Source organism: Truncatella angustata (genome assembly GCF_020726525.1).
Source record: "Truncatella angustata strain MPI-SDFR-AT-0073 chromosome Unknown BKA67scaffold_13, whole genome shotgun sequence".
NCBI lineage: Eukaryota > Fungi > Ascomycota > Sordariomycetes > Amphisphaeriales > Sporocadaceae > Truncatella > Truncatella angustata.
This window is the reverse complement of record NW_025763393.1, coordinates 392,651-414,592: the sequence shown is the minus strand read 5'-3', so window position 1 is coordinate 414,592 and position 21,942 is coordinate 392,651. Positions and strand designations below refer to the sequence as shown.

Below are 21,942 nucleotides of genomic sequence, written 5' to 3'. Positions count from 1 at the left end.
ATTCAGGCTTGCGAAAGGGTGTCACATCATGGGTCGCAGGTTGGGGCATCTCAACCTCTAGATCATCAACAGTCAATAGATGGAGTAGGGCTATGGACAGGTGTTTGCCCAATCGGAGGATCGAGGAACCAATGGTATAGCATGATAGGGTGCTCAACTGGTACCTGGCTGTAAGCTAACAAGCCCGGAAGCTTGTATGTATTACTACTGTGTGCAGTATTCTTTTTAAACTTTGCGGGACGGACTTGCGGTGTCGCTAATTTCGGAGCGTTGGGTGGCTTGTGGTGGGGATATACCACCAGAAACACAACAGTATGTTCACCTGTTTGGATTCTTAAGCTAGTGCTTAGAAGAAGGTACAGAGCCTCTCATGGTGCATTTTCACCATCGGCGGATAAGAGGCCTATGATGGCTATATATGATATAAGCATATGGGCAACTGGCTGGTATGCGCTATTCATGGCTCAATGACCTGCTCTGGCGGCGGCGACGGCACGGCTATAGGCGGGGAGAAAAGTTATCTCCACCCTCCAGATAGTCTTGATGAGTGGAATGGTGGCATGCCTTGAGGTGGAATGAGCAATGAGAAATATGATCACTGGTCCAATGAAGACCTGAGTAAGCGCAGGGAAGAACAATGAGGCCCATGTGGCCGACGGTACAAGCCAAGACATAGTGAATGCCGTTTTATACTCGAATGTTGTCGCTCCTAGAGATTTTAGAATTCCAATATGCGCCAATGAGTTTTAAGTCGTGATGCATGAATTGCTAATAATACGATTGAAACTTTTCCGAGAGATCAACGCACGTGGGTATATCTGGCCGTTAAGACGTTTGATCTTTAGCCAAGGACTACCTCTAATTCCTCTCTGTGTTGCCGTTTCCAAGCCTCTTGCCAGATCCTGCCCAGGCCCTTACGGTATGCAATGGCGTCGACCCACTCTATCCAGAGAACATTGAAAAACTCATACGTCTCCAAGTCTTGAATCTCAGGAGTCTGCGCCCATTCTTCCAAACCATTATGGTCGTCGACGGTGTCCTTGGAAGTCACTCCACCGGAAATGACAATGAACTCGCAGCGCTGATTCTCAGCTGCGGGAATCGTGTCGGAGCCGTTCGAGTACAAGACTCCTGCCCAAGCTCCTGACATATCTCGAATGTTATATGACGAGGCAATCGGGACAGCCATATTTGTTGCGGCATTCCATGAGTTGCCCTCCCAATTATGCCGAAGACGAGACCCTACGAAGAGAAATGCTCGAGTGGTTTGGAATCTAAGACGAGGATTCCATTGTACCAGCGATGGGGGCAAGGGGTGCTCCGGCACGTGTAGTGGCCACGTGAAAACTGTGTCTGGTATAGAATCATGCTTGAATCCTTGACCGATGTCATTCCCCTCAGTCATAGCAATGCGAGACCAGCCCTTAGGTAGAGAAATATACTTATCGTTCTTCATTTTTACTGCGTCGTGATACCCGTTATCTATTTCCTCCTCAAGCCCTGTTGCAGAGTTTGTCTTGAGCCATGTCACCATGGGATATATCTCAATGTTTTCAAGAGGAAACGAACCCATTGTGGCGTCGGCGCGGCGCTGAAGTTGTGGTAGAATGCTCAAATTGATATTACCTCCTGCCCAACCCACCCAAGACCAGCTCGGGAGAGTGTAGTCTACTCGATCGTTAACGAGCCGACGATGGATAGGAGAAAACGGAAACCAGAGCATGGCTATGTCAAAGTAGTACTCTGGAACGCCGTAAAGCAAACCACCCCTAAAAGAGCGGGATAGAGCAGTGGAAATGCCCACGAATGCATTTAGCCCGTCGCTAGGAAACGACAGGACTCTCATGTTGTAAGCTAGTACAAGCATTTCGTACTGGCCCAGATCGGGCCACCGACTCATCTTGAGCTGGTAGGATGATGGCTTGCTCCTCTGCCAGGACGACGGCTTACCCCTCTGCCACCGAAAGTCTTGCGATGTTGTGCGAGGACCGTACGCCAATTCCTCCGTCCACACTACTCCGGGGCACTCCCAGAAAACGCGGCCCTCCTGGAAAACAAGGTTACGGCGAGACAGCGTTCTCTCCTGAAACGTCCAGCCACGACGTTGCCACTCTGGTGCATTGAAGTCGAGCTCAAACACGGGTTCCACGATAAGACTTTCACCATCTGGCTTGTACGTGAGCACTGGCAACTGGAAGTCTCGAGGCTGAGATACGCCCCTCACGGAGCCACGAAGCCCGTAATTCGCGTCAGTGCCATCAGCTGCCACAAGAGTCATGTATGAATTAGCGTATATAGCACCCATTTGCGCGAGCTGCAATGATTTGCTAGCAGGATCATCCTGAACGATGCAGAGTCTATCGACCCACAAGTAGTCTAAATCGAGGCTTCTTGTAAGTGCTACGGCATCACGGACTGTTGCTGGGAGAGTGTCACTAAAATCTGTGAGCGAGAGTGCGCCCGGCATTTTGAGATGGCCCAGATTCGATCTTGTTGCCTCTAGTACATTGGGAAGACGACCCCAGACATAGCTCAGTGCCGCGTACTTGGTCCTGAGGTTCGCGGACACATCAATCTCCACGATGCATCTTGCATTCACATCGACAAGAAGGAGAGGCGCTAACGACGGCGGTGCTACATCTGCCCATTCTGTCAATGTATGACATAGACCCGCGTGCGTAGAGTCACAATGGCTAGACCATTCTCTGACTCGGCATAAGTCGATCCAGTTGGAGTCGGGCTCGACAAAGTAGCCGAATTTTGGACTCGGCAATGCGAAATCGATCAACCTGAACCCTCTGTGGTCCTGATCACAAGTTGTGCAGTTGCCATCCTCGTTCTCGAGCGGGCCATAGCTCCACGTGTACTCCATCGGCTCGCTCCATTGCCAGAATGTCACTGCACAATCAGGCAGATAGCCATCACGTCTTGGGTCTTCCCTCAATTTGAATACGACAAACTTGCAAACCTCGCATGTCTGGTTTTGCTCGAGCTCCAAGAACGTCCCTATGACAGGCTGGAGTTTCCTTTGGGAGACAGTGCTGGACGAAGTATAGGACTTGTCCACTACTGACGCGACCAGAGCGCAGGATGCGCAGCTCGAGCTCGAGTTCATATTTCTGTCATTGGTACTATGTACAGATGGACATTGCGGTTCGATGACGGAATAGCAGAAACGAGTTGTTTGGGTGACTGCGATGTGCTACTTCGCCTGGCAAGGAGGATAGAGGAATGTCCCTTTGGGCGTTGTGGGGGCTTGCGGCTGAGTTGCGGACCATTGCGGCGATAGGTGGATTTCGGGTTTCGATCATTGACGTGGTACGTCTCTTGCTCCACGATGAGACCACCGATTTCGCAACTCTCACATGAGTGCGATGAGCCCCGCGTGCTCCTTGACGCCGTCAATCAACCAAGCTCCATTAGCTGAAGCTGCTGAAGCTGTCAGGTCTTAATTAAATGTGGCTGAGTGCGAAAGCGAGCGTGTCGGTCTCCGCGATTGGTGGCCAACACCCGACAGGACTGAGTGGGGCCAGCTGACGACGCAACTGTAAGAGGGCATACGCAATTCAATCTTATCTAGCAGCTAACGTTAAAGATCTCGAATATCCTCTGAGTTCCTACATTTCTCCCATGACTGGTCGATGTAGTCCAGCCTTCTGCGTCTGAGGCCTGCTTTGTTGCCCATCTCGCCCAGAGCACCTCGTACAAGATGCACATACACACCTGGCTCGCCGCCGCGTCGCTGGCCGCAGCTGCGACTGTCACATCCGACGCAGTCAGCCTCGGCGATGGGCATTTCGGACCGAGCCAAGACATGGCGCGCCGCCGAGGTCCGGAGATTTTTAATGCCGTGCATAACGCCATGCGCCAATGGGGCTCTTCTTTGCACCACAATGGCATGTCGTACTTCTTGGCCACGGTGCCCAAGGGCGTATTATTGCACCACGGGAACGGTAGCCCGGACTCACCGACCGAGCCCGACTGGTTGGCCTATGAGATTGAACACGCAGAGAACTTCGCAAGAGGAAGGCGTGGAGGCCCTGGTGGTGGTCGACCACCAGGGCATGGCGGCCCACCGCCAGAAGGTGACGAGGAAAAGCAACATGCCGTGAAAGAAGGCGGGCGAGGCCTGGAGCTCAGGAGCGACGATGAAGACGTCCATGGGTACCTGCACACATACGAGACGACACGGGATCTGAAATTTCTCTACGTTGATGGCATGGGAGGTGGTAAAACATCGATGGGCACACTGGACTCACAGGACTATCTTCTCAGGGGCAAGAACCCGGCGAACGAAACAGAGAAATGGACACACAAGCAGCTTGAAGGTAACGAGAGGGCCGACGAGCCACCACCAAAGCGACGCGGCCCTGGAGGTGGTGGTCCCATGGATGAGCAAGCGCGCGCGAAGGATCTTTGTGCACTGGCCAACGAATGGGGTCTGCAAGGCATCGTACGCATGGAAGCCGGTTTTGAGATCATTAAATGTGACTTCTCCGACGGCCTACAAGAAGTGCAGGCCTTACAGCGTCCGGAACAAAGTCGCGGACCGGGGGTTTTCGGCAACCTCGAATTCATTAGGGGACTTTCAGAGAGGTACCAGGGGATTGGATCTACGAGGACGATAATTGATTACTCCTCTATGGTTTCAGCCTTCTTCTTCCCTGTCAACTTGACGAATCCTAATCCCAAGAGACAGGACCTGCCGAGGTTGTTTTCGGCAGAGGACAGTCAGCTGGCCGCTATCAAGGATTATCTTGAGGCTGTCATTTCGGAACGTCGTGACGTGCCAGCACGCACTATTGACTGGCAGGACGTCACCGACTTGATCGTCGGCCGCTACGCGGACCGAATCAAGTACATGGCCGAATCCGTCTCCCGCATTGAGTCGATGGCCAGTGAGGTCAACTTTCTCTTGACCATGTTCATTGACGGTTCGGGCGTCGAGCCCACTGAAACTGCCGTCAACCGCTGCGCGGACTTTTACCTCCGCTCTGTGGCGCCCGTCACCGACTCGGACCGCTTCATCAAGACCGCCTTACGTTCCGTCACGCACGAGATCTGCAGCACGCTCTTTCTTGTTCGGGGCCTTGTGGTGGAGGACCCGGCTCCCGACCGGGGGTCGTTGGCAGCCGCGGCGAGCGCCCTTGGGGCGCTTATGCAAAGCTTGAACTGGACGCGATTCAAGAGATGTCCGCCCTGTACCATTGACGAGGTATGTGTAATTCCCATGTGGCCCATGGGGACGGTGGAGGAATACAAGAACCCGAGATGCTCAAACGGTTCAGAGATGAGAGAGGGCGAGAGATATTGGGATGGTGGACTTGGCAGAGGCAGCCGGCCGGGAAGAGGTGGGCCGGGTGATGGGCCTCCACCGCCCATGTCCCCCTAGCTCCAGTTCGTTTAGCAAATCGTCATGCACAGGATGAGTACCAAATGTCTCCTTAGAAGTGACGAATTCTATTGCTGTTGAAAATGAAAGGTTCAATCTAAATTCATGAACACCAGGCCCGCGATCAGTACTCCCAGTATCAGCGCCGTCAGAATACCGGCGCCAACCTTGTCCGCCGTTGTGATATCCTTTAGATATTGGTACTTGGACGAGTCGCTCGTGCCTCCTTCGATGTTTCCTGCGGACGAGCCGCCAGTCGCAGATGTGTATGGTGTTTTCGCTTCGTCGACCAGCGTGCTCATGATGACGGACATGGCGTTCATTTGCTCGCCCACGCCCGTAGTATCCTCGTATGCCGAGTCCTCAAACCAGCTGAAAGTGCACTGAAAGATGGAGAGTTAGCGATCGAAGTCCGATGTGCCTCGTCTTTGAAAATTCGACAATTTTTCATCGACAACAGGATACCGCGCCCGGAATGGAATTTACTCGCAACAACTCGCAATACCCTATAACTGGGCCGGAGGTGGGGCTTTTGACAGAGGTAGGGATAGAGTTGATATATACTTACAGCAGTACCGGGGTGACCCTTGAAATTGGTTCCCGTATGGCTCACGCAGTGCTCAGCAGCAGCGGTTGCACTCGCTTCTAGAAGTGGCATGATCTTATCATAGACAAACGGCGCAAGCATCGCGGTAGCGGCCATCCAGCGAGAGAGGAACCCCTTGAACATGCGCTGATCGTTGTTACAGGATGTGGCCGTCGCTTCGCATGGAAGTTCCCACATTATACCCCCCGTAAAAAAGGTCGTGGCTATGCTGTCGACCAACGACTCCACGCGGAGTTTCCAAGTGTCGGATTCGGTCATGTTGTACATGTATGCCGCACCGTGCAAGAAGATGCCTGCGTTATATGAAAACAGAGCGCCGTTGATCTCCGTGCAGTTGGCAGTTCCTGCATTACCGGCTCCGTCGCGGACTTGCCATTCGTCAGAGATATATCCAACATTGAGCTCCCAATCGAAAATCTTTTCCGCCCATTCCTCATATGTTGTGTTTCCGGTGAACCGAGCTAGCCGAGAAGCGATGTTGAAGAAGCACCCGTTCGAGATGGAGTTCTTGTAGTTGTATCCATTGTTGAATGTGAAGATCTGCCACCGGAGGCCACCACCACAGGTATCCTTGGCCTCATCCCAACGAGTAACGTACTCATTGAACACGCCCTGTGTCAGACCAAGCCAGCCTGGTTCGCCATCTGGAGGGTTAGTGAAGTTGAGCTCAGCCGCCGACATTGCGGTCAACGCCCAGAAGCCCTGGTCGTCATTGCCTAGACTGCGAGTCTGATTGTCTGGCATATAATCATAGTCATCACCACGCTGGTGCCACAATGCTTGGTAAGTGATATTGTTGTAAGACTCGTCGCCGGTGTATGACCAATAGTCGAGTAACGACCCAAACACTGAGACAACGTGCGTTAGCAGAGTCTCCCACGGAAATTAGACAAAAGCATGGCCTTGATTGTGGCAATGCTGTTGCTTATGGGAATATCAGAGCGAATAGAGCTCAGCTCCGTATGGGAATGGCAACGTGTTTCATTGGGAGTGCTGCTTACTTGCTCCGGCCTGCCACCCTACATAATTTTGTTAGTTAAGATCAACGTTGACAAAGGGCTTATAACTCACAGTAGTATGGATCTGGAAGATTTCCTGGCACATCTCCAGTATTGTTTCCTGATAGAAATGAGCTTCCCTCCAAGCCATGAGGCCAATGCAGCTTCACGTACCAGTGTAGAACTTGACCAATCCATAGGCAATAGTCGCTGCTGCCTCCTTGACAGAGGCTGGCATGCATTAGTGAAACTCACTATTAACCATAGCACAGGGCAACTTACCAGAACTCGTGAGGTCGAGGCTGATTGCATGGGTCCGAAGAACTAGAAGCTGCAAAACCCCAACCAAGTGCTTAAGAAATCCCATATCGATTGCGTGTGCTTTAGCACAATCCCTCACAAATAACTTCCTGTTGAATCGACACGCTCAGAAAACAGATAACACGACGTCAATGCGGGTTCAAATGATCATACGCAAGACATCGCTTTTGGTAGGCACAAGTTCTTTTCTGATATCAAACGGCCAAACTCGTCAATCACCGTCCCAGGCCAGTTCGCCCGCGGCAGGGGCAATGCGCAGAATTTATTTGTTGTTGGCATCGTATCAGTGAACTTGGCATTGCTTGGCTGAAATCTTACAAGACGACCCCATCTCAGGGGGAACGTCTAGAAGAGATGAGCCAACGCCGGGACTGGGGCGAGCCAAGCCAAACCAACCATCGGAGACAACGCTGATCTTTCAGGGACCACATTGGAGAGTGACAAGACCTGGACGGTGAAATATCTCGCCCTACCATCGTCTAATAGTAAAAGCAACCGTATCGCGTAGTTGCGCCAGCTGTGAGGGTGCGCTTTAGTTTGTAAAGGATGATGCGAAGGGTTTGAGGTATGCTCCAGAGCCTCAGGGGCAATCGTGGGCGTGCGTGGGCGCGTATTTTCACTTGGTTCCCCAAGATTGATTGCTGGACGCTAAACCACTTGGCAGCGCGCCCAGCCAACACAGCCCGCCTTTCAAATATGCTGTGCAGGCTAGCGGTGGTTGTTTCCCGTGGCTAGCGTTTCTCAATGGACTTCCCGGAGGACTTCAATTGAAACAGCAGACCGCGGAGGCATTCACTCCTGAATGAAGATGAAAGGTACCATAGTAGATCACGCAGACACAAGGGTGATTCGCCCTCGTCGCGCATCGCGTTGGTATTAAATTTCGAGGTAGATACGGAGTATGTCGCTCTACAGTCGCAGTTTCGTCAAGCCCTCCAAAAAGCGCAGCCACAGCACATTCTTCCAATCTTGTATAACCAGTGCATTGAGGTCATCTTACGGCAGCCTACATTGCGACTTTCTTAGCAGTGTGGCCTCTACCGTCTGGTCCACATAATAGTCTTGATTACTTTCCCAGTCAGTCGTACGGGAGAAAAGTCTGACGCGAGAATGTGAAGAAAACAGTCATGCCGAAGCTCGTAAATAGGCACGAAATCTTGCGAATCTAGGCTCCAGATTTTGGCAACATCTTTGCGGGGACTTTAACCTTACACTACATTAAGTAGTGCTAAAGTTCAGGGGCTCGGTGCACTTGTGGTTTATTTTAGTGGGCTCCTCCCCCTCCCGCTGGTTCAGGGTGTTTATGGCGGTTGTCCCACCACATCATCTCCGTCGTCAGTCTGGACGACTACACAATACGACAAAAATAGTATTTAGCTAAGACCAGATGATGTAATGCGACGAAACGGACGACAGGTTCGATTATCGGATTAAGTATTATCCACCATGAGTTTTACAAATTTCGTATGACCCTCGGGTTCGATATTGTGATGAAACTAGATGGAAGAGATGGAATTACGCACGTTGGCGACGTTGACCAACAAGTCAGAGTATTTTCTATTCATGTCAAACATTGGGAGCCAATCACCATGGATTTTGGTACTGGAAGCATTACGCTTAGCCACAGGCCCGCCCGCCCACGGACCCGATGACCGCTATAGTGGCGGCTAATATCTTGCGTGATGTTACAGATGACTCTAAATCCTCCTGTTCCATCCTAGGAAGAAATTTTGCACATGCGACTCACTCTCCGGAGTTTACGACCCTCACTGAAAAGTGCATTGATCAGAGAGCGCGCGGTAGAGTTGGTACATATATTGGCGCCAAGCTTCACGCCAAAGGCGAGCGCGAGTAAACGGTGCACCATCCATCGGCGGGCTGATTGTACGACATCAACGTGGAGTATTATAGTATCTAGCAATGGATCCCAATGACCAACATCCATCTATCGAGAACATATCCGTTTGTCCTGCTGAATGCCATGTATGTCTTTCCTAGCTCGAGGAGTTTGAACCAACCACTGAGTTTATCGTGTGGATTGTAATACATGGCTAGGGCAGCATAGCCGGAGCATTGTCCTGGTCTGGCTTGACTTCCTTTCCATCTCCCAACTGCTTATTACGTGTAGCTCCGCCAGACGATCTTCCTCTTCTCGTCGTCGATGACAGAGAGGACGATGAACCCTTTGCCTTCGCCGAACTGACCACTCCAGCCACTATGGACGGTATAGTGTTCGCAGTTGTTGTTCTGGCTGTCCCTTTGACTGGCACCCTTGGCCCCATTTCTCAGACATTGGCGTGGCACTTCACGCTGTCGCGTTGGCCGTTGTCGATGCCGAACTTCCACTCGGCAAAATAGTCGTACTTGCATCTGCTTTGCAATCGGCGGATCTTCCACTTGGAATTCCTTGCCATCGTGTGGAGGCAAGCAGCGCTCGCGTTGATGATGGAGTCTTCTGCAGCCCAGACCTCGACAGCAGCTTCAGATTCGGCATCTAAATATGTGTCCGGCATGGCAATGGCAGACTCACTCAAAAATGCTAGGAGAGCTGCGGTGAAATGCATTTCAGATTAAGCGTTATACCTATGGGCAAGCATATTTCAGAAGTATGTTGTATGAAGGCTTAATGCTTCTGTTCTGGTGAGTGAGGCTGAACTTGTCGTGCCAGATTCAATTCTATCCCGGTGGTGAGAGAATGACCTACTGCTATATCAGTCGCCGCATCTTGGAATTGCATACGTAGACTGCTGGCGACGAAGAGGCTTGTTCACATAATGGCCAGCCACGTCGTTAAGCCAACTTTCTGAACGATGGACCAACGTTGGCCGTATGTAAACCTCTACACTGACTTGATATGTTCAGCTAGACGAGAATCCGTGTGTAAAATGGGTTGAGATAGTCATGCTTTTAGCTAATACTCCCAATCCAACGAGTAAACAGTGGTCTATTTACTAGGTCAGTGGATACGGGTGTATTATGATACTTTGACTTTGGAGTCTGTTTAGACTAGTGGGTGTGATTGTACTAACTAGCACGAAGTGAATTTGTCTCAATGATGGTTCTGACACCGGTCGCATCGCCACCACCCATTCCGTTCACCACAAGAAGGTAACTCTGGGGTTTGGCGCAATCGTGTTGCATGGAACCAATCAATAATGTGAGTTAGAGACATAAACAGCATCGTTGTTTTGTTGGGACTTCAATAGTTATTGTTCAATTCAGCTTTCTGATCGATGGCGATGCGAGATATCAGCCATGAACTCCTATGGGTGAACGTTTGGCGCATGCGCATTATACGTCTTGTTGGCAATCTCCTTCGCTTCCCACACCCCGAGTAGCGTAGTTGCTGTTATTGAACAAATGTTGGAAACATCGATTCAGTATCGGCTTATGTCAAGCATAAGACCACTACTTGTTAGTCTGTGTCCCATATTTGGATCTGTTACCTTCAGATAATTTTAGATGAATTGGTGGGCCGAAGGATTGTAGAAATATTGCGTCCTTGACAGCCTCAACCCACTCGGGTGCGTGAATGGGCGAAGTTGAGTTGATATTACAGAGGCTCAAGCTGACTCCGAGAGGGGAGATTCACATGTTGCGTGCTATAGAGAAACGCTTCATACCTCTTGGCAAGAAGCATATAGTCGGCCAAGCCGTGCCATAGAATGTATTCAACTGAATTGAGTCACATTTCACGCACACTATTGCAACATACTTTTAGCACGTCAATGGCGGCCAATTACGCCCGCAAGCGAAGGCCGTTGACACTAAATCACTCCACTTGTGCGTGAGCACTAACTACCAAGCTGCGCCTCACTCGGATTCGGACTTTGACTGTTCAGTACACTTATCAATCGGTTAAGACGTACGAAAACCCTCAGCCTTTTCGTCAAGTAAAGCAAACTTCTCTTTCGAGCCAATTTCCTCCATCACCATATACACCCCTACACAGACCCTATCATATCGCAGAAATGACTGGCGACAAATGGAACCAGGATGTTGGTAGGGACAAGACGGACGAGACAGAAGCACTGCCACCATATGCAGTTGTTGACGCTGGCCCCTCAAGTCAGGCACAGCAGAGCTCGGTGCCAAGAGATCTTGCGTCTTCAGCAAAGGGCCCAACTATAGCGTCACCATTCAACTTTCCAGCAGATATACCCGCTCCAGCATATACACAATCATCAACACCAGTACAAAAGCCCATCGCCATCCCTCAATTGTCCCCGGACGCTACGGCACCATTCTTACACGCTTTCGCGCCATCACTCCTAGCACATGGCATACCGGACCAAACCTGGACTTCGTTCCTGGACACCATGTCCGCCTTCTTGGCCGCCAAAGTCACTGACAGGGCAGTCAGTCACGCAGCTGACGTCGCGAAGGAAGTTGGTAACGTGCCGAAGCGCTTCGGCAAGAACGTGGCATCTCACGCGAAAAGCATCGGCCGCAACATCAGCGACCGTGCCAAGAAGGGCAACATCGTGGGGGCCGCCTTTGGCGTGATCGGCGGCGCAATCAGCCTGCCGGTATCCACAGCGATCGGAGCGGTGGGCGCTGTTGTCAGCCTCCCCGGCACGGCCGCCAACGCTGTTGCGCAGAATCCCAGGACACCTAGGGAGCGCGCTGCAGTGTATGCCGCGGTGGCGAACAAGGACTGGTTCGGCCCGCGTCATCTGCACGCGCAGCTGCTAGACACGTATGAGCTGGCTCGGCTGCTAGGCGTGTCGAGCAACGAGATCCTTGAGGGGGCGCTACAGGGGAAGAGCGCAGATGCAGAGACACAGTTGAGGTCTCTCAGGACACATTTATCCGATTTACAGTTGGATCAACATACGACCCTCCGACTAGGCGAGAGGACGCTTTGGCTGGTAATAACAAAAGACAGCGCAAGCTGGTAGGTATGTCATGGCGCTCAATCACGTGAATACTTTAAAAAGCATTTATATTGGTCATTATAGTACCCCACAACTGAACTGCGTAATTCCTATCGAGTTTAAAACTTCTGTATACGCTACCACAGAAGTATCTGTGTGTAGCCGGCCATGCAAACTCCTATGTATTCGTGAATTGTGGTATCATTTTACTGTAAATGCCGACCCCTATCATAACTGTATGTGCTGAAGCGTAATTAATCATTAACATTACACCTTTGAACTCAAGAGATCAGAGTGTGTTTTGCCTTATATCGCAAGGATTGCGACAAGGATGCTCGAAAGCAAATATGTGAAGCCACCCATGACTTTGGATGCGGCGGCTGTCGCCACAGGGTCGGTAGACGACGTTGTGGACGAAGGCGAAGTAGTCGTGGCGCTGGGGAGCGACGAACTACCAGATGCACCAGCGGTGGGCGAACCGGAGACGCCTAAGCTGGAAGACTCCAGAATGCTTGTGGGTGAGGTTTCCGAGGTGACGGCAGATGGCACTGTGATAACAGCCGATGCGGTGCTCGACTGGCTACCCGGCAGCGTGTATGTCTGGTCTCCGATTACAACGGTTGAAGCTCCGGTGGCCGCGGGGATGGTCAAAGTCACTGAAGTTCCGCTGAAAACCTTGACGATCACGACGCCTGATGGCCCGATGCTGAGGATTTCAGTTATGGTCGCGCTGTTGGCCGTTGTGGTTGGTGCCGCGGTAGCTGTGGTTTCTACGACGGAAGTTTCCGCAGCTGTAGAAGTTGGGACTGTCGCGACAGTAGTAGGAGTTATCGTAATTGGCACCGCTGTAGCTGTTGCTTTTGTAGTTGCAGTAGTCACCGGCGTGATGGTTGTTTCTGCCACTGTGGTCGTCTCTACGAGGCCACCGGTCAGGGTGGGAATGGCGTAAGGGGGGTCGAAGAGACCAAGACGCTGGCAGGCAGCGCAGGGCTGGGCCCACTCCCTGATCTTGCTTGGCGCCGCGAGAATAGGGTCGCAACGAGAGTCCACCAAGGTCGCGATGGCTGAAGCATCAACCGTCCTAGGGCAGTCGGTACCGAGATCGTTGAGGGTGAGCTGCTGGGTGATGGTGCCACCAACGATCGTGGATACCTCGCCCAGATCAAATCCGAAGATCGTGCTAGTGGCGTAAGGGCCGACGACAGCACCATTAGAAATGTTGACTCCGTGAATGGTGTTGATCATGTAGTACACGGAGGGCGATACGCTGGCTTAGGTTAGTGTTTCATGTCTATTAACGCACAACTGACTTCATATACTCACAAAGTGTAATCCAGTCTGGTGTCGACGTAGGTAGCCGGGTAAGAGTAGTCATTGTTGGTGGGCCAGAAAAATAGTTCAACAGTGCCTGCATAGACACTACATGTCGCATCACATGAATTACGGGTCGTAGTCGTAGTAATTGTACTGTATGAAGTGAATGACGTGATTGAGGTTACAGTTGTGGGGGTAGTGGTGGTTGTAGTAGTGGGAGCGGTAGTCGTCGTCGTTGTGGGAACCGTAGTCGTGGTGATACTAGTATCTGCCTCCGTTTCCTTGTATGTAACGATTTGGACCACAGTCTCCTTCTCTGTGACAGTTGATACCAGCGTAGTTGTGTAGGACTTATCGCTAATTACAGTGACTGTGGTGCCTGGGATAATACTACAATGGGCCGTACTTGTTGTGTACGAAATAACGGTCGAAGGGACGCTGCTGGTCGAGTTACTGCAGCTGGAGGTACTGTGAAATACAACAGGTGCTGCTGAGGGGGCGATGGTCGCATGGCTGATTTTCGATACGTTATAATCTTGAGCATGATGAAGGGCTTCATACGTGTTAGTGGATTTGGAATGAAAGGCTGTCTGGTTTATCCATACCACTTCCACTAGCCACACTTGCACTCAAGATCGTCAGTCCAATCGGTGCCCATAAGCCAGAAACAGTCAACATTGCTACGATTGCTTGATAGCGGTAGTCGTGAACGAACGAAATGCAAACAAATTCAGTAACGAGAGCTGTGGTTGAACAATAAGCGAAAAATTGCCAACCAGAAAACAAGTCCGCAAGTGACTTGCATGTTTATCGGGTTTATAACACCAGCCTGGCAACGGCTATGTTTGTTCCCGGTTCTGCTAGTGTGTGCCGATGCTGTCATGTTTACCGGATCCACTTCCTCAAACGGGCAATGACAGGCACTAATCGAGCCAATTTCACCATATATCGACCAGCGGCGCCATGATTGGTGAGCTTTTACTGGAACCAGCTTGCTTGCCAGCGTGGTTCAGAACTTACAAGGGTCACAATAATGCATGCCGTCAGCGCGATCGATTGGCCGTGGACTTGAAATGGGGTCAGGGCAGCCAGGGGTAAGGCTACAATGACGTGGAGCGTTCGTAAGGTTGCAGCAATTTCAAAATTGGACCTAGAACTTGAACCGCGACGGGTAAAGAGGTTGATCGAGAAGTCTAGACCAATGAATTTCATATTCGTGTCTTGCACACGACCCAGAATACGAAGAAGGCATGTGTTCCCAACTGTGATTGTGGTAAACAAATACTTCTCCGCTCAACGAGTTTTTTGCTTTACGTGTATGCCCACCCTGTCGAGATGCGACCTGCCACGGTGAATTCTGCGATTATACTTCATTGGATATCGGAGTGCTGGGCATTTGGTGATAGTAATGTGGTCGGTGCACGGGCTACATCGAACAATACTTCACTCCAGCCGGTGGTAATTGGTGCCAGTCAATATTTGTATGTTTTTTGTTTCTTCTCATTACCTTTGACCATTCACGGCCGCCAGTTACTGATGCGATATAAAGCGAGGGTAACGACGGACCATGGAGCACCTTCGATGTTCGGGTTGGTGAGCCGGCGCAGGATATCCGGGTGCTCGTCTCTACAGCTTCTCCGCAGTCAATGGTCGTAGTGTCAGAATCTGGCTGCTCAACAGCTGTATTCGCGACCGTCCCTGCAGGCTGCGCAGTTTCCAGAGGTAATCTCTTCAACTGGAACGATTCATCGAGTTGGATAGATGTAGGTCTCTACGGGATCAATCAAGACGGCGTTGGTCTCGAAGCAAACCTGGGTTACTCCCAGAGGGCTGAATTTGGGCTAGAGACTCTAGCTATAGGTCTCACTGGGCCTAGCCTTGAGAACCAGACTGTTGCGGGCATTGCCACTGCTGAACCTTTCTATCTGTATGCCACCTGAGTCGAAATGCCCTTCATGAATGACTCCTGACTTAAGACCAATCACAGTGGAGTATTTGGACTCAACAGCCAGCCAGTCAACTTTACCACTCTGGGGAATTACTCTGCGCCTTCATTTCTCACAACATTGAAAGATGAAGGCAGGATACCAAGCTTGAGCTGGAGTTATACAGCTGGCGCCCAATATCGTACGTGCTTGCCGATGATGGTAATTCCTTTCGGTGTCTAATAGTGTGGTCACACCGACGTAGGTCTCAAAGAAGTATATGGCCAATTGATCTTCTCCGGGTATGACACTTCGCGGTTTACAGAGAACTCGGTAACTTTTACAATGGCAGACGATCTCACTCGTGACCTTGTCGTTGTTGTTCAATCTATCAGTTACAGCGGTTCCACTTCAGCAACTCTTCTTTCCGACCCCATCAATATTTTTATTGACTCGACGGATCCCAACTTTTGGTTACCCGACCAAGTTTGTGATGCATTTGAGCATGCATTTGGTCTGACATTGGATGACACGACCGGTTTATACTTAGTGAATGAAACTCACCATACCACACTCGTTAACTCCAACGCAGAGGTAACCTTCAGATTATCGGATGTTACTTCTGGCGGCGATTCCGTGAGGATAGTTCTTCCTTATGATGCGTTTGACCTGACAGCAGAGTATCCTCTAGTAGAAAATACAAGCTACTATTTCCCGCTCAAGCGTGCTGCGAACTCAACACAATACACATTGGGTCGTGCATTTCTACAGGAAACGTAAGTAAATATTAACTCGCAACGCTAAAACCCCATGATTTCAATCTGGCAAATGCTGACTAGAATATAGCCATCTATCGGCCGATTATGAGCGCGGTGTGTTCAACGTCTCTGCATGTGTATGGAATGAAGGTGCTGAAGAAAATATTGTTGCTATTACATCTAAAGACTCCGATGAATCTAGCGGAGCAGGTGGCGACCCGTCCGCTCATTCTTCTGGAAGCTCATCACTCAGCGGCGGTGCTATAGCCGGGATTGTAGTTGGTGTAGTGGTTGGCATTCTCATTGTTGCTGCAATCATTGCTTTCATCCTGCGTCGCCGGCGAAGGAAGGTATCATATGCAGCATCCGAGCCAGAGCCAGATGAGTCTGTTCTTGAAGGTCCGGAGCATAACACCGGCCCCAAGCCAGAAATCAAGCTTCCCAATGGACCAGAACTAGACGGGAATACCCCACAGATCTACCAGCTACACGGTGATTCCAGCCGACACATTGCACCAAAAGAGCCAGCTCCACAACAACCAATATACGAACTGGCAGCGAGCGAAGCCGGGCGATCAGGTACGGATAGGGTGTCTACACTGACTACTACACCCTCACCGGATGAAAAAGCAAAGGCAGGAGAGGCCTCACCTCCGTCACCTTACGTTTCAACACTGGGAACTACCGGATGGCCTGAAGGAGAGAGGTGGGAGGCGTCTTCTGATATTGTGTCTCCCACAACCCCAATTCATGGAGGATCATATGCTGCTCATCGGGGATCATAGTATTTCGGACGTCTCATTGAGTTCAAAAACATTAATAATCTTGATCATCCTGTTCACCATGTTATTTTTATCTTTTTCGTCCAATCTTCATATCGTGCAAAGACAGGTACGGGACATATGATGAGACGCAATCATACAACCATAGTCGAGTTGCCACAGCCTTGAGTGTCTTGATAAGCAGCACCATAGATCTCAATGAGTGGCTGTTGGTGATATTCTGTGGCACCAGACACGTATCATAACCGCCACTCGTCCATTCCTTCAAGAATAGACGGATTCCGCTTCACTACCCCTGGCTACAAAACGCCTAAAGTAAATGAGCAGAATGGATACTTACCATGATACGGGATCTTGAGGGTCGACTGAAAAGGTTATAAATGAGAGACGTGCTAACTACTGCTTCTTGTATTTCCCATAGTGATGTTATAGGGACCTTCTCAAATCGCCTTTTTTTTTTTCAAGGTCATCAGTGTGATGCTGCATTTTATGGCGAAGCACCTGGTCAACTGAGACCTGTCATGATTGACTTTACCTACAACGGCCGTGCTCCGAAAATCTAGCCATCAACTTCCCCACTGAGAAGCCATTTGCCATCCCTTTTCAAGAGCGTGTCGGCGGTATAGCCAGTGATCCTGAGTTCGCCGTTCAACGTGACAGTGAACTGGGACCATACGAACCCCAAATCTCCCATCATCCGACCTTCCGAACCAACCACCTTATGCTCCACATAGCCCGGAGCACGCTCGGACATGGACCTCATCTTCTCGTCCAGCTCTGGCCACAGCATGGTTGTTAGCGAGCGAGGAGATCTCGCAATAGTTGCGCCGCCGCCGGCTAGCCGCGGCCTCATCATTTCGTCCCATTTCTTTTCGTTCAAGAGACGCATCGACTCCAAGATAGGCCCCACCAACTCGGGCGAAGCCTCTTCAACGAGTACGGGCGGCGCTTCGTCATCTCTGAAATGCGTGTCTGCGATGGCCGCGATCTTCCAGCCGTCGTCGAGCTTGACCAGCGTGAATGCGCACACACCTGACGACTTTGTCCGACCGTCCACGTTGACGGAAAAGCCCGACCAGACAGCCGCAAGCCTGTCGTGGACCCATATGTCCGGCCCAGGATGTGCCAGAACTTCGCTGACGGAGGCGCCACCGGACTGGTGAATCTTCGAGATCAGTTCTTCTAAGCGATCGACCAGGCCCGCCAATGTGCACTGGACCAGTCCGTCCGGACGTGAAAGGACAGCTAAAGCCCCAGGCACAAGGTATTTGAGTGTGTCGGGGAAGGGAGGTTTGGTACCGGAAAATGACTCGAGGAAGCCGTTCACCACGGCCAAGACTTCATCCTTGTCCTTGGCCGTCATATCGAGGATATCCACCCTCTTCCAATTTCCAGCCCTGGAATTCTTCGGAGATGGTGGAGGACTGAGGGCACAAAACTGATGAGCGGAGTAGTCACCCAGATTGTAACAGTGGATGAGGCCACTGATCTTCGTCCAGCCGTGCACTTGGCAACTTCACAAATGAACCGTGCCCTTCAATATGAAGTTTGACGGGTGCCAGGTCTAGTTTATTGCAATTCAGGAACTCCGCCAAATATGTAGGACAACGCCAGCTTATATTCCAGCTGACCCCTGTACCCCAATTGAGGGGTTCTGAGGCACAGGATTACGATAAGCGACACAGAGAAAATGTATCTGAAACCAAGCTCTTCATGACAGCGGCTGTTGCTGCTGGTCAAGGAGCGTGGTGGCCGCGAGGTCATGAGTGGCTCGCATTGTCAACAACTAAAAACAAGACGACATCATATACACACGAAGAGTTATCCGCAGGAGAGCGGGAGCCGGAAACTGCCGGATTCGAGAAGGGGCATTTGATTGTAGTATCATCCACCGGCGTAGCTTGTACAGTACGGAATGCCTTCGCAGTGCACCTCTAGATCGTGTTGGGCCAGAAACTTGCCTTTTTGAGTATCGTTGTGAATATTTCTTTTTAACAAATATACATTGATTGACCGTAAACTACCGTCAATACTGGCTACTTGGATCGTGATGCGTCCAGCCGTCATATTGCTAACCTCCAAATTATATGAAGCACCGTAGAACGCCGCCCAAATGCTTGCTGTAAATGCGAATGCTGCCAAGGATCATGCAATGTGCTTCCTACGCTGTGATGGCGCTCAAAGCGCCCAGGTCGAGCTGGTCGCCCAACTCCAAGCCTCTAAAGCCCTCTTCTACCACCCAGCTTCGTCCCTTTTCCCTGGTCCAAAGCGCCTCACAAGCGTTGCCAACGACTAGTAGTCCCGGCGGCCGGCTTCCTTCCTGTTCAATTGCCTCGACTACTTTATCGAGCGTGGTCCTGATTACTCTCTGATCTGGGCAGCTTGCGCGCTCAATCACAGCACATGGTGTGCTGCCCGGCCAAAGCGGTCTTCTCGGCTGTAATTGTTGTGACTTTGAGTCGTCCTCGGAAGCCGTCGTCTCAGCCTCCGTATACTGTGTGAGTTCCTGCACCAAGCCTGAAATGCGATGCAATGCCATAAGAAATACGACGGTCCTGCTCGCGACATATTCTGGTGGATTCGGAGCTTTGCCCTTCTTGCCGGTGCCGGTGCAAATCAGGACCTGATCTGCTACGTCGCGTTGGGTGGGCGGTATTCCGGCAAATAGAGGCGCAGAGAGTGAACTGGTGATTCCAGGCAAGACTACGACTCGATCGCCTAGGCCGTGCTCTCGGAAGAACGCAAGCTCCTCGCCTCCGCGGCCATAGATGTATGGATCTCCCTGCTTTAGGCGCAGCACAGTCTTGCCCTCGCGCAGACCTGCCAAGGCCATCTCCAGGAGTTCCTGCTGAGCAGCATCGGCATTTCCAGGGAACTTCCGCGCAATCTGAACAGGCGTGCGACGAGGAATTAAGTCCAGAACGCCCGATGGCACAAGCTTATCGGCCAGAATGAGATCTGCAGACTGTATGGCTTTGTGCGTTGCTTGGGTCAAAAGATCTGGATGGCCAGGACCCGAACCCGCCAAAATGACACGACCCCGTGAAGCAGGATCGGCAGAACCTGCAGGTCTACCAATCGATTCAGGCGTGCCATTGCCCGGATAGGATTTGAGTATGGCGTTGACGTCGTCGTCGCTCACAGCAGCCAGACGTTTCAACGGCCAGTACTCGCAGATTTGGCTGAGCCAGCGCATGCGCCTGTTCTTTGCGGCATCCAAGTCCGCTTCTGTCACCAACTTGTTAAACGACGCTGACTGATCGGTCGAGTCGTCGATGTCTTCGCCGTCTGCCAATGCATGGTGTAACAAGGCATCCTCTTCGTGTATCCTCCGTCGCACCTCGCCCAGTCTCAGGCAGGCGGAACCCAAGTTCTGCGGCAAGGAGGCGGCGATCTCTCGTCGAATTCTAGATGCAAGCTTGCACCCCCGACCGTTGGTAGTGACGCCGATCTGTAGAGGACCGTCCGTATGGGAGGACAGAAGGCTGAAGCTCGAGAGCTGGGGTGAGTCGACGACATTGACTGGAATTCGATTTCGCTTGCATACAGTCGCAATGTGTGCACTCTGAGGATCTCGCGGCCCTGAGGTTACAAATACAGTGTCCACAACATGGCCGACCTCTTCCCTACCCAGAGATAGAAGATCGGTGTCTTCGAAGGACTTCTTTATCCACTCGACTTGGCCGTCATCGACACGCTTCTGCAACGCGTAGTGCAGTTCTGCTGATTCCGGCGCAAGGAGTATCGGAGTGGCGCCCACGCTCAGAGATTGGCTGCAACGGCCTGCAGCAAGGGGGTTCGAGCCGATGATCAGGTGAACGTGCGACCTAACATCAGTCGCTGTGAGAAGGGAGACATGGGAAGCCATCATCGACTTCGATTGCAGCAGAAAGTAAGTGAGAACAGGATATAACACCAACTACAGCGTCGACGAGGGGGCAGTCTGCGAAACCAGATATGGCCCAGCGGAAGAACGTAACAACAAGGAGAGAAGATATGTGTTCACGCGCACAGCAGCTGGGAAAGTGAAGCCATCCGGAAGCCCTGGGCTATACTATACCTTATCAAATAATCACCGAGGGTCTGCTGTTGACTGACAAGAGTCAATTGCGCCTCCGGAGTCGCTGTATTCTTCATGTTATCGAAACATGTCTGCCCCGCTAAGGAGAAAAGTTGCGATGGCGTAATTCGAGCTTGCAGCCGTCGCCTCGCCGCTAGAGACGGCTGATAGGGGACTCATCGGCCAATCGTAAGGGCTGAAGAGGTAAGCTCCGCAGGAGATTCAATCGACCCCGCGGATGTCGCTCGGAGATCTATAATTCAATTCAAGCTTGCATGTTCTGCGGTGCCTCTATCGAATTGAGCCCACGCCGTTTCATACGATCCCGCGCTTCTCTATCGCTGCGTCGAAATTGACACGTTATTGGGACGAAACGACTCTTGTTCGAATCGCAGCACGTGTGGTATGCGTACTTCGCAGATGTTCGCAGTACATGGAGGGGTCGTTTGTTCCGGTGCTGGAATTGGAGTCAAACCGGCTCCGGCACGGGAAATAGCAAACGGCTGTCGGTGACCGCTGACAGCTCGGTATTTGATCCAGTTTCCATTATTGTTTGGAACGGACTTCGGGAATTAGTCTAGCAGTTCTTACAGTCGGCCGGGTTGCTTTATCCCTCAAGTAGCGTTGTTTTCCTTACCCTTTTCTTTCTGTGCTCCTAAAACACAGTATATGTTGAGACTTACACCATAGGTAGCCATACGTTGTGTGGACTTTGAGAAGACAACTACGGAATCCAGTAACAGAGGTTTCAGTTGGTGCCCCGGCAACAATTAGCACTTAGGCATGCCCAGAGACAGCGATTTCTTTTGCTGACTCCTGTACTACCTGGATAAACCGGGTTGATGTCTCGTGAGAAGCACACAGTATTGTAGATCCTTCATACTCTTCAAGGTCTGGTGCTGTCTGTG

At 51.2% G+C, this 21,942-nt stretch overlaps 9 protein-coding genes across 9 annotated transcripts; 3 read left to right on the top strand and 6 right to left on the bottom strand.

Annotated features, from left to right (window-relative positions):
- Positions 1 to 734: 734 nt before the first annotated feature.
- Positions 735 to 3,553, bottom strand: BKA67DRAFT_133874 (heterokaryon incompatibility protein-domain-containing protein). The gene is made up of 2 exons (XM_046095025.1): positions 1,570 to 3,553; positions 735 to 1,500 (listed from the first exon to the last, which is right to left on the bottom strand). Exons 1-2 carry the CDS (start codon positions 3,113 to 3,115, stop codon positions 842 to 844), a joined length of 2,205 nt encoding a protein of 734 aa, XP_045951315.1. The 5' UTR covers positions 3,116 to 3,553; the 3' UTR covers positions 735 to 841.
- Positions 3,554 to 3,793: 240 nt separating this feature from the next.
- BKA67DRAFT_500745 (uncharacterized protein) lies at positions 3,794 to 5,314 on the top strand (the record flags this gene model as incomplete). Its single annotated transcript, XM_046097082.1, has 2 exons — positions 3,794 to 4,328; positions 4,377 to 5,314. Coding segments are annotated over 2 exons (1,473 nt in total), but the record flags the coding sequence as incomplete, so codon positions are not given.
- A 124-nt stretch (positions 5,315 to 5,438) lies between these two features.
- On the bottom strand, positions 5,439 to 7,624 carry BKA67DRAFT_133852 (family 76 glycosyl hydrolase). Its single transcript, XM_046095024.1, has 6 exons — positions 7,280 to 7,624; positions 7,172 to 7,228; positions 7,071 to 7,118; positions 7,001 to 7,018; positions 5,961 to 6,847; positions 5,439 to 5,775 (listed from the first exon to the last, which is right to left on the bottom strand). The coding sequence occupies exons 1-6, from the start codon at positions 7,362 to 7,364 to the stop codon at positions 5,485 to 5,487; spliced, it is 1,386 nt and encodes a 461-aa protein (XP_045951313.1). The 5' UTR covers positions 7,365 to 7,624; the 3' UTR covers positions 5,439 to 5,484.
- Positions 7,625 to 9,436: 1,812 nt separating this feature from the next.
- Positions 9,437 to 9,831, bottom strand: BKA67DRAFT_665196 (uncharacterized protein; the record flags this gene model as incomplete). Its single annotated transcript, XM_046108519.1, has 2 exons — positions 9,437 to 9,533; positions 9,623 to 9,831. The coding sequence occupies 2 exons, from the start codon at positions 9,829 to 9,831 to the stop codon at positions 9,437 to 9,439; spliced, it is 306 nt and encodes a 101-aa protein (XP_045951312.1).
- Positions 9,832 to 11,289: 1,458 nt separating this feature from the next.
- BKA67DRAFT_542340 (uncharacterized protein) lies at positions 11,290 to 12,219 on the top strand (the record flags this gene model as incomplete). Its single annotated transcript, XM_046101096.1, has 1 exon — positions 11,290 to 12,219. The coding sequence occupies one exon, from the start codon at positions 11,290 to 11,292 to the stop codon at positions 12,217 to 12,219; it is 930 nt and encodes a 309-aa protein (XP_045951311.1).
- A 282-nt stretch (positions 12,220 to 12,501) lies between these two features.
- On the bottom strand, positions 12,502 to 14,187 carry BKA67DRAFT_542339 (uncharacterized protein; the record flags this gene model as incomplete). The annotated part of the gene is made up of 3 exons (XM_046101095.1): positions 12,502 to 13,462; positions 13,519 to 14,062; positions 14,115 to 14,187. 3 exons carry the CDS (start codon positions 14,185 to 14,187, stop codon positions 12,502 to 12,504), a joined length of 1,578 nt encoding a protein of 525 aa, XP_045951310.1.
- Positions 14,188 to 14,714: 527 nt separating this feature from the next.
- BKA67DRAFT_632832 (aspartic peptidase domain-containing protein) lies at positions 14,715 to 17,020 on the top strand. Its single transcript, XM_046105613.1, has 5 exons — positions 14,715 to 14,990; positions 15,059 to 15,436; positions 15,497 to 15,636; positions 15,700 to 16,210; positions 16,281 to 17,020. The coding sequence occupies exons 1-5, from the start codon at positions 14,845 to 14,847 to the stop codon at positions 16,975 to 16,977; spliced, it is 1,872 nt and encodes a 623-aa protein (XP_045951309.1). The 5' UTR covers positions 14,715 to 14,844; the 3' UTR covers positions 16,978 to 17,020.
- Positions 17,021 to 17,533: 513 nt separating this feature from the next.
- Positions 17,534 to 18,337, bottom strand: BKA67DRAFT_665192 (uncharacterized protein; the record flags this gene model as incomplete). The annotated part of the gene is made up of 1 exon (XM_046108518.1): positions 17,534 to 18,337. One exon carries the CDS (start codon positions 18,335 to 18,337, stop codon positions 17,534 to 17,536), a length of 804 nt encoding a protein of 267 aa, XP_045951308.1.
- Positions 18,338 to 18,839: 502 nt separating this feature from the next.
- Positions 18,840 to 21,313, bottom strand: BKA67DRAFT_133761 (tetrapyrrole methylase). The gene has a single exon (XM_046095023.1). It carries the CDS (start codon positions 20,843 to 20,845, stop codon positions 19,136 to 19,138), a length of 1,710 nt encoding a protein of 569 aa, XP_045951307.1. The 5' UTR covers positions 20,846 to 21,313; the 3' UTR covers positions 18,840 to 19,135.
- Between the last annotated feature and the right edge of the window lie 629 nt (positions 21,314 to 21,942).

What these genes read in the sequence shown, in the direction of transcription:
- BKA67DRAFT_133874 (XM_046095025.1), bottom strand. Translation starts at nt 3,115, where the DNA reads ATGAACTCGAGCTCGAGCTGCGCATCCTGCGCTCTGGTCGCGTCAGTA. An exon ending in CCGCGCCGACGCCACAATGG is followed by an intron (nt 1,501 to 1,569) that starts GTTCGTTTCCTC and finishes ACTCTGCAACAG; the next exon opens with GGCTTGAGGAGGAAATAGAT.
- BKA67DRAFT_133852 (XM_046095024.1), bottom strand. Translation starts at nt 7,364, where the DNA reads ATGGGATTTCTTAAGCACTTGGTTGGGGTTTTGCAGCTTCTAGTTCTT. An exon ending in CCTCGACCTCACGAGTTCTG is followed by an intron (nt 7,229 to 7,279) that starts GTAAGTTGCCCT and finishes AATGCATGCCAG; the next exon opens with CCTCTGTCAAGGAGGCAGCA. An exon ending in ATTGGTCAAGTTCTACACTG is followed by an intron (nt 7,119 to 7,171) that starts GTACGTGAAGCT and finishes CATTTCTATCAG; the next exon opens with GAAACAATACTGGAGATGTG.
- BKA67DRAFT_632832 (XM_046105613.1), top strand. Translation starts at nt 14,845, where the DNA reads ATGCGACCTGCCACGGTGAATTCTGCGATTATACTTCATTGGATATCG. An exon ending in TACAGCTGGCGCCCAATATC is followed by an intron (nt 15,637 to 15,699) that starts GTACGTGCTTGC and finishes ACACCGACGTAG; the next exon opens with GTCTCAAAGAAGTATATGGC. An exon ending in CGTGCATTTCTACAGGAAAC is followed by an intron (nt 16,211 to 16,280) that starts GTAAGTAAATAT and finishes ACTAGAATATAG; the next exon opens with CCATCTATCGGCCGATTATG.
- BKA67DRAFT_133761 (XM_046095023.1), bottom strand. Translation starts at nt 20,845, where the DNA reads ATGATGGCTTCCCATGTCTCCCTTCTCACAGCGACTGATGTTAGGTCG.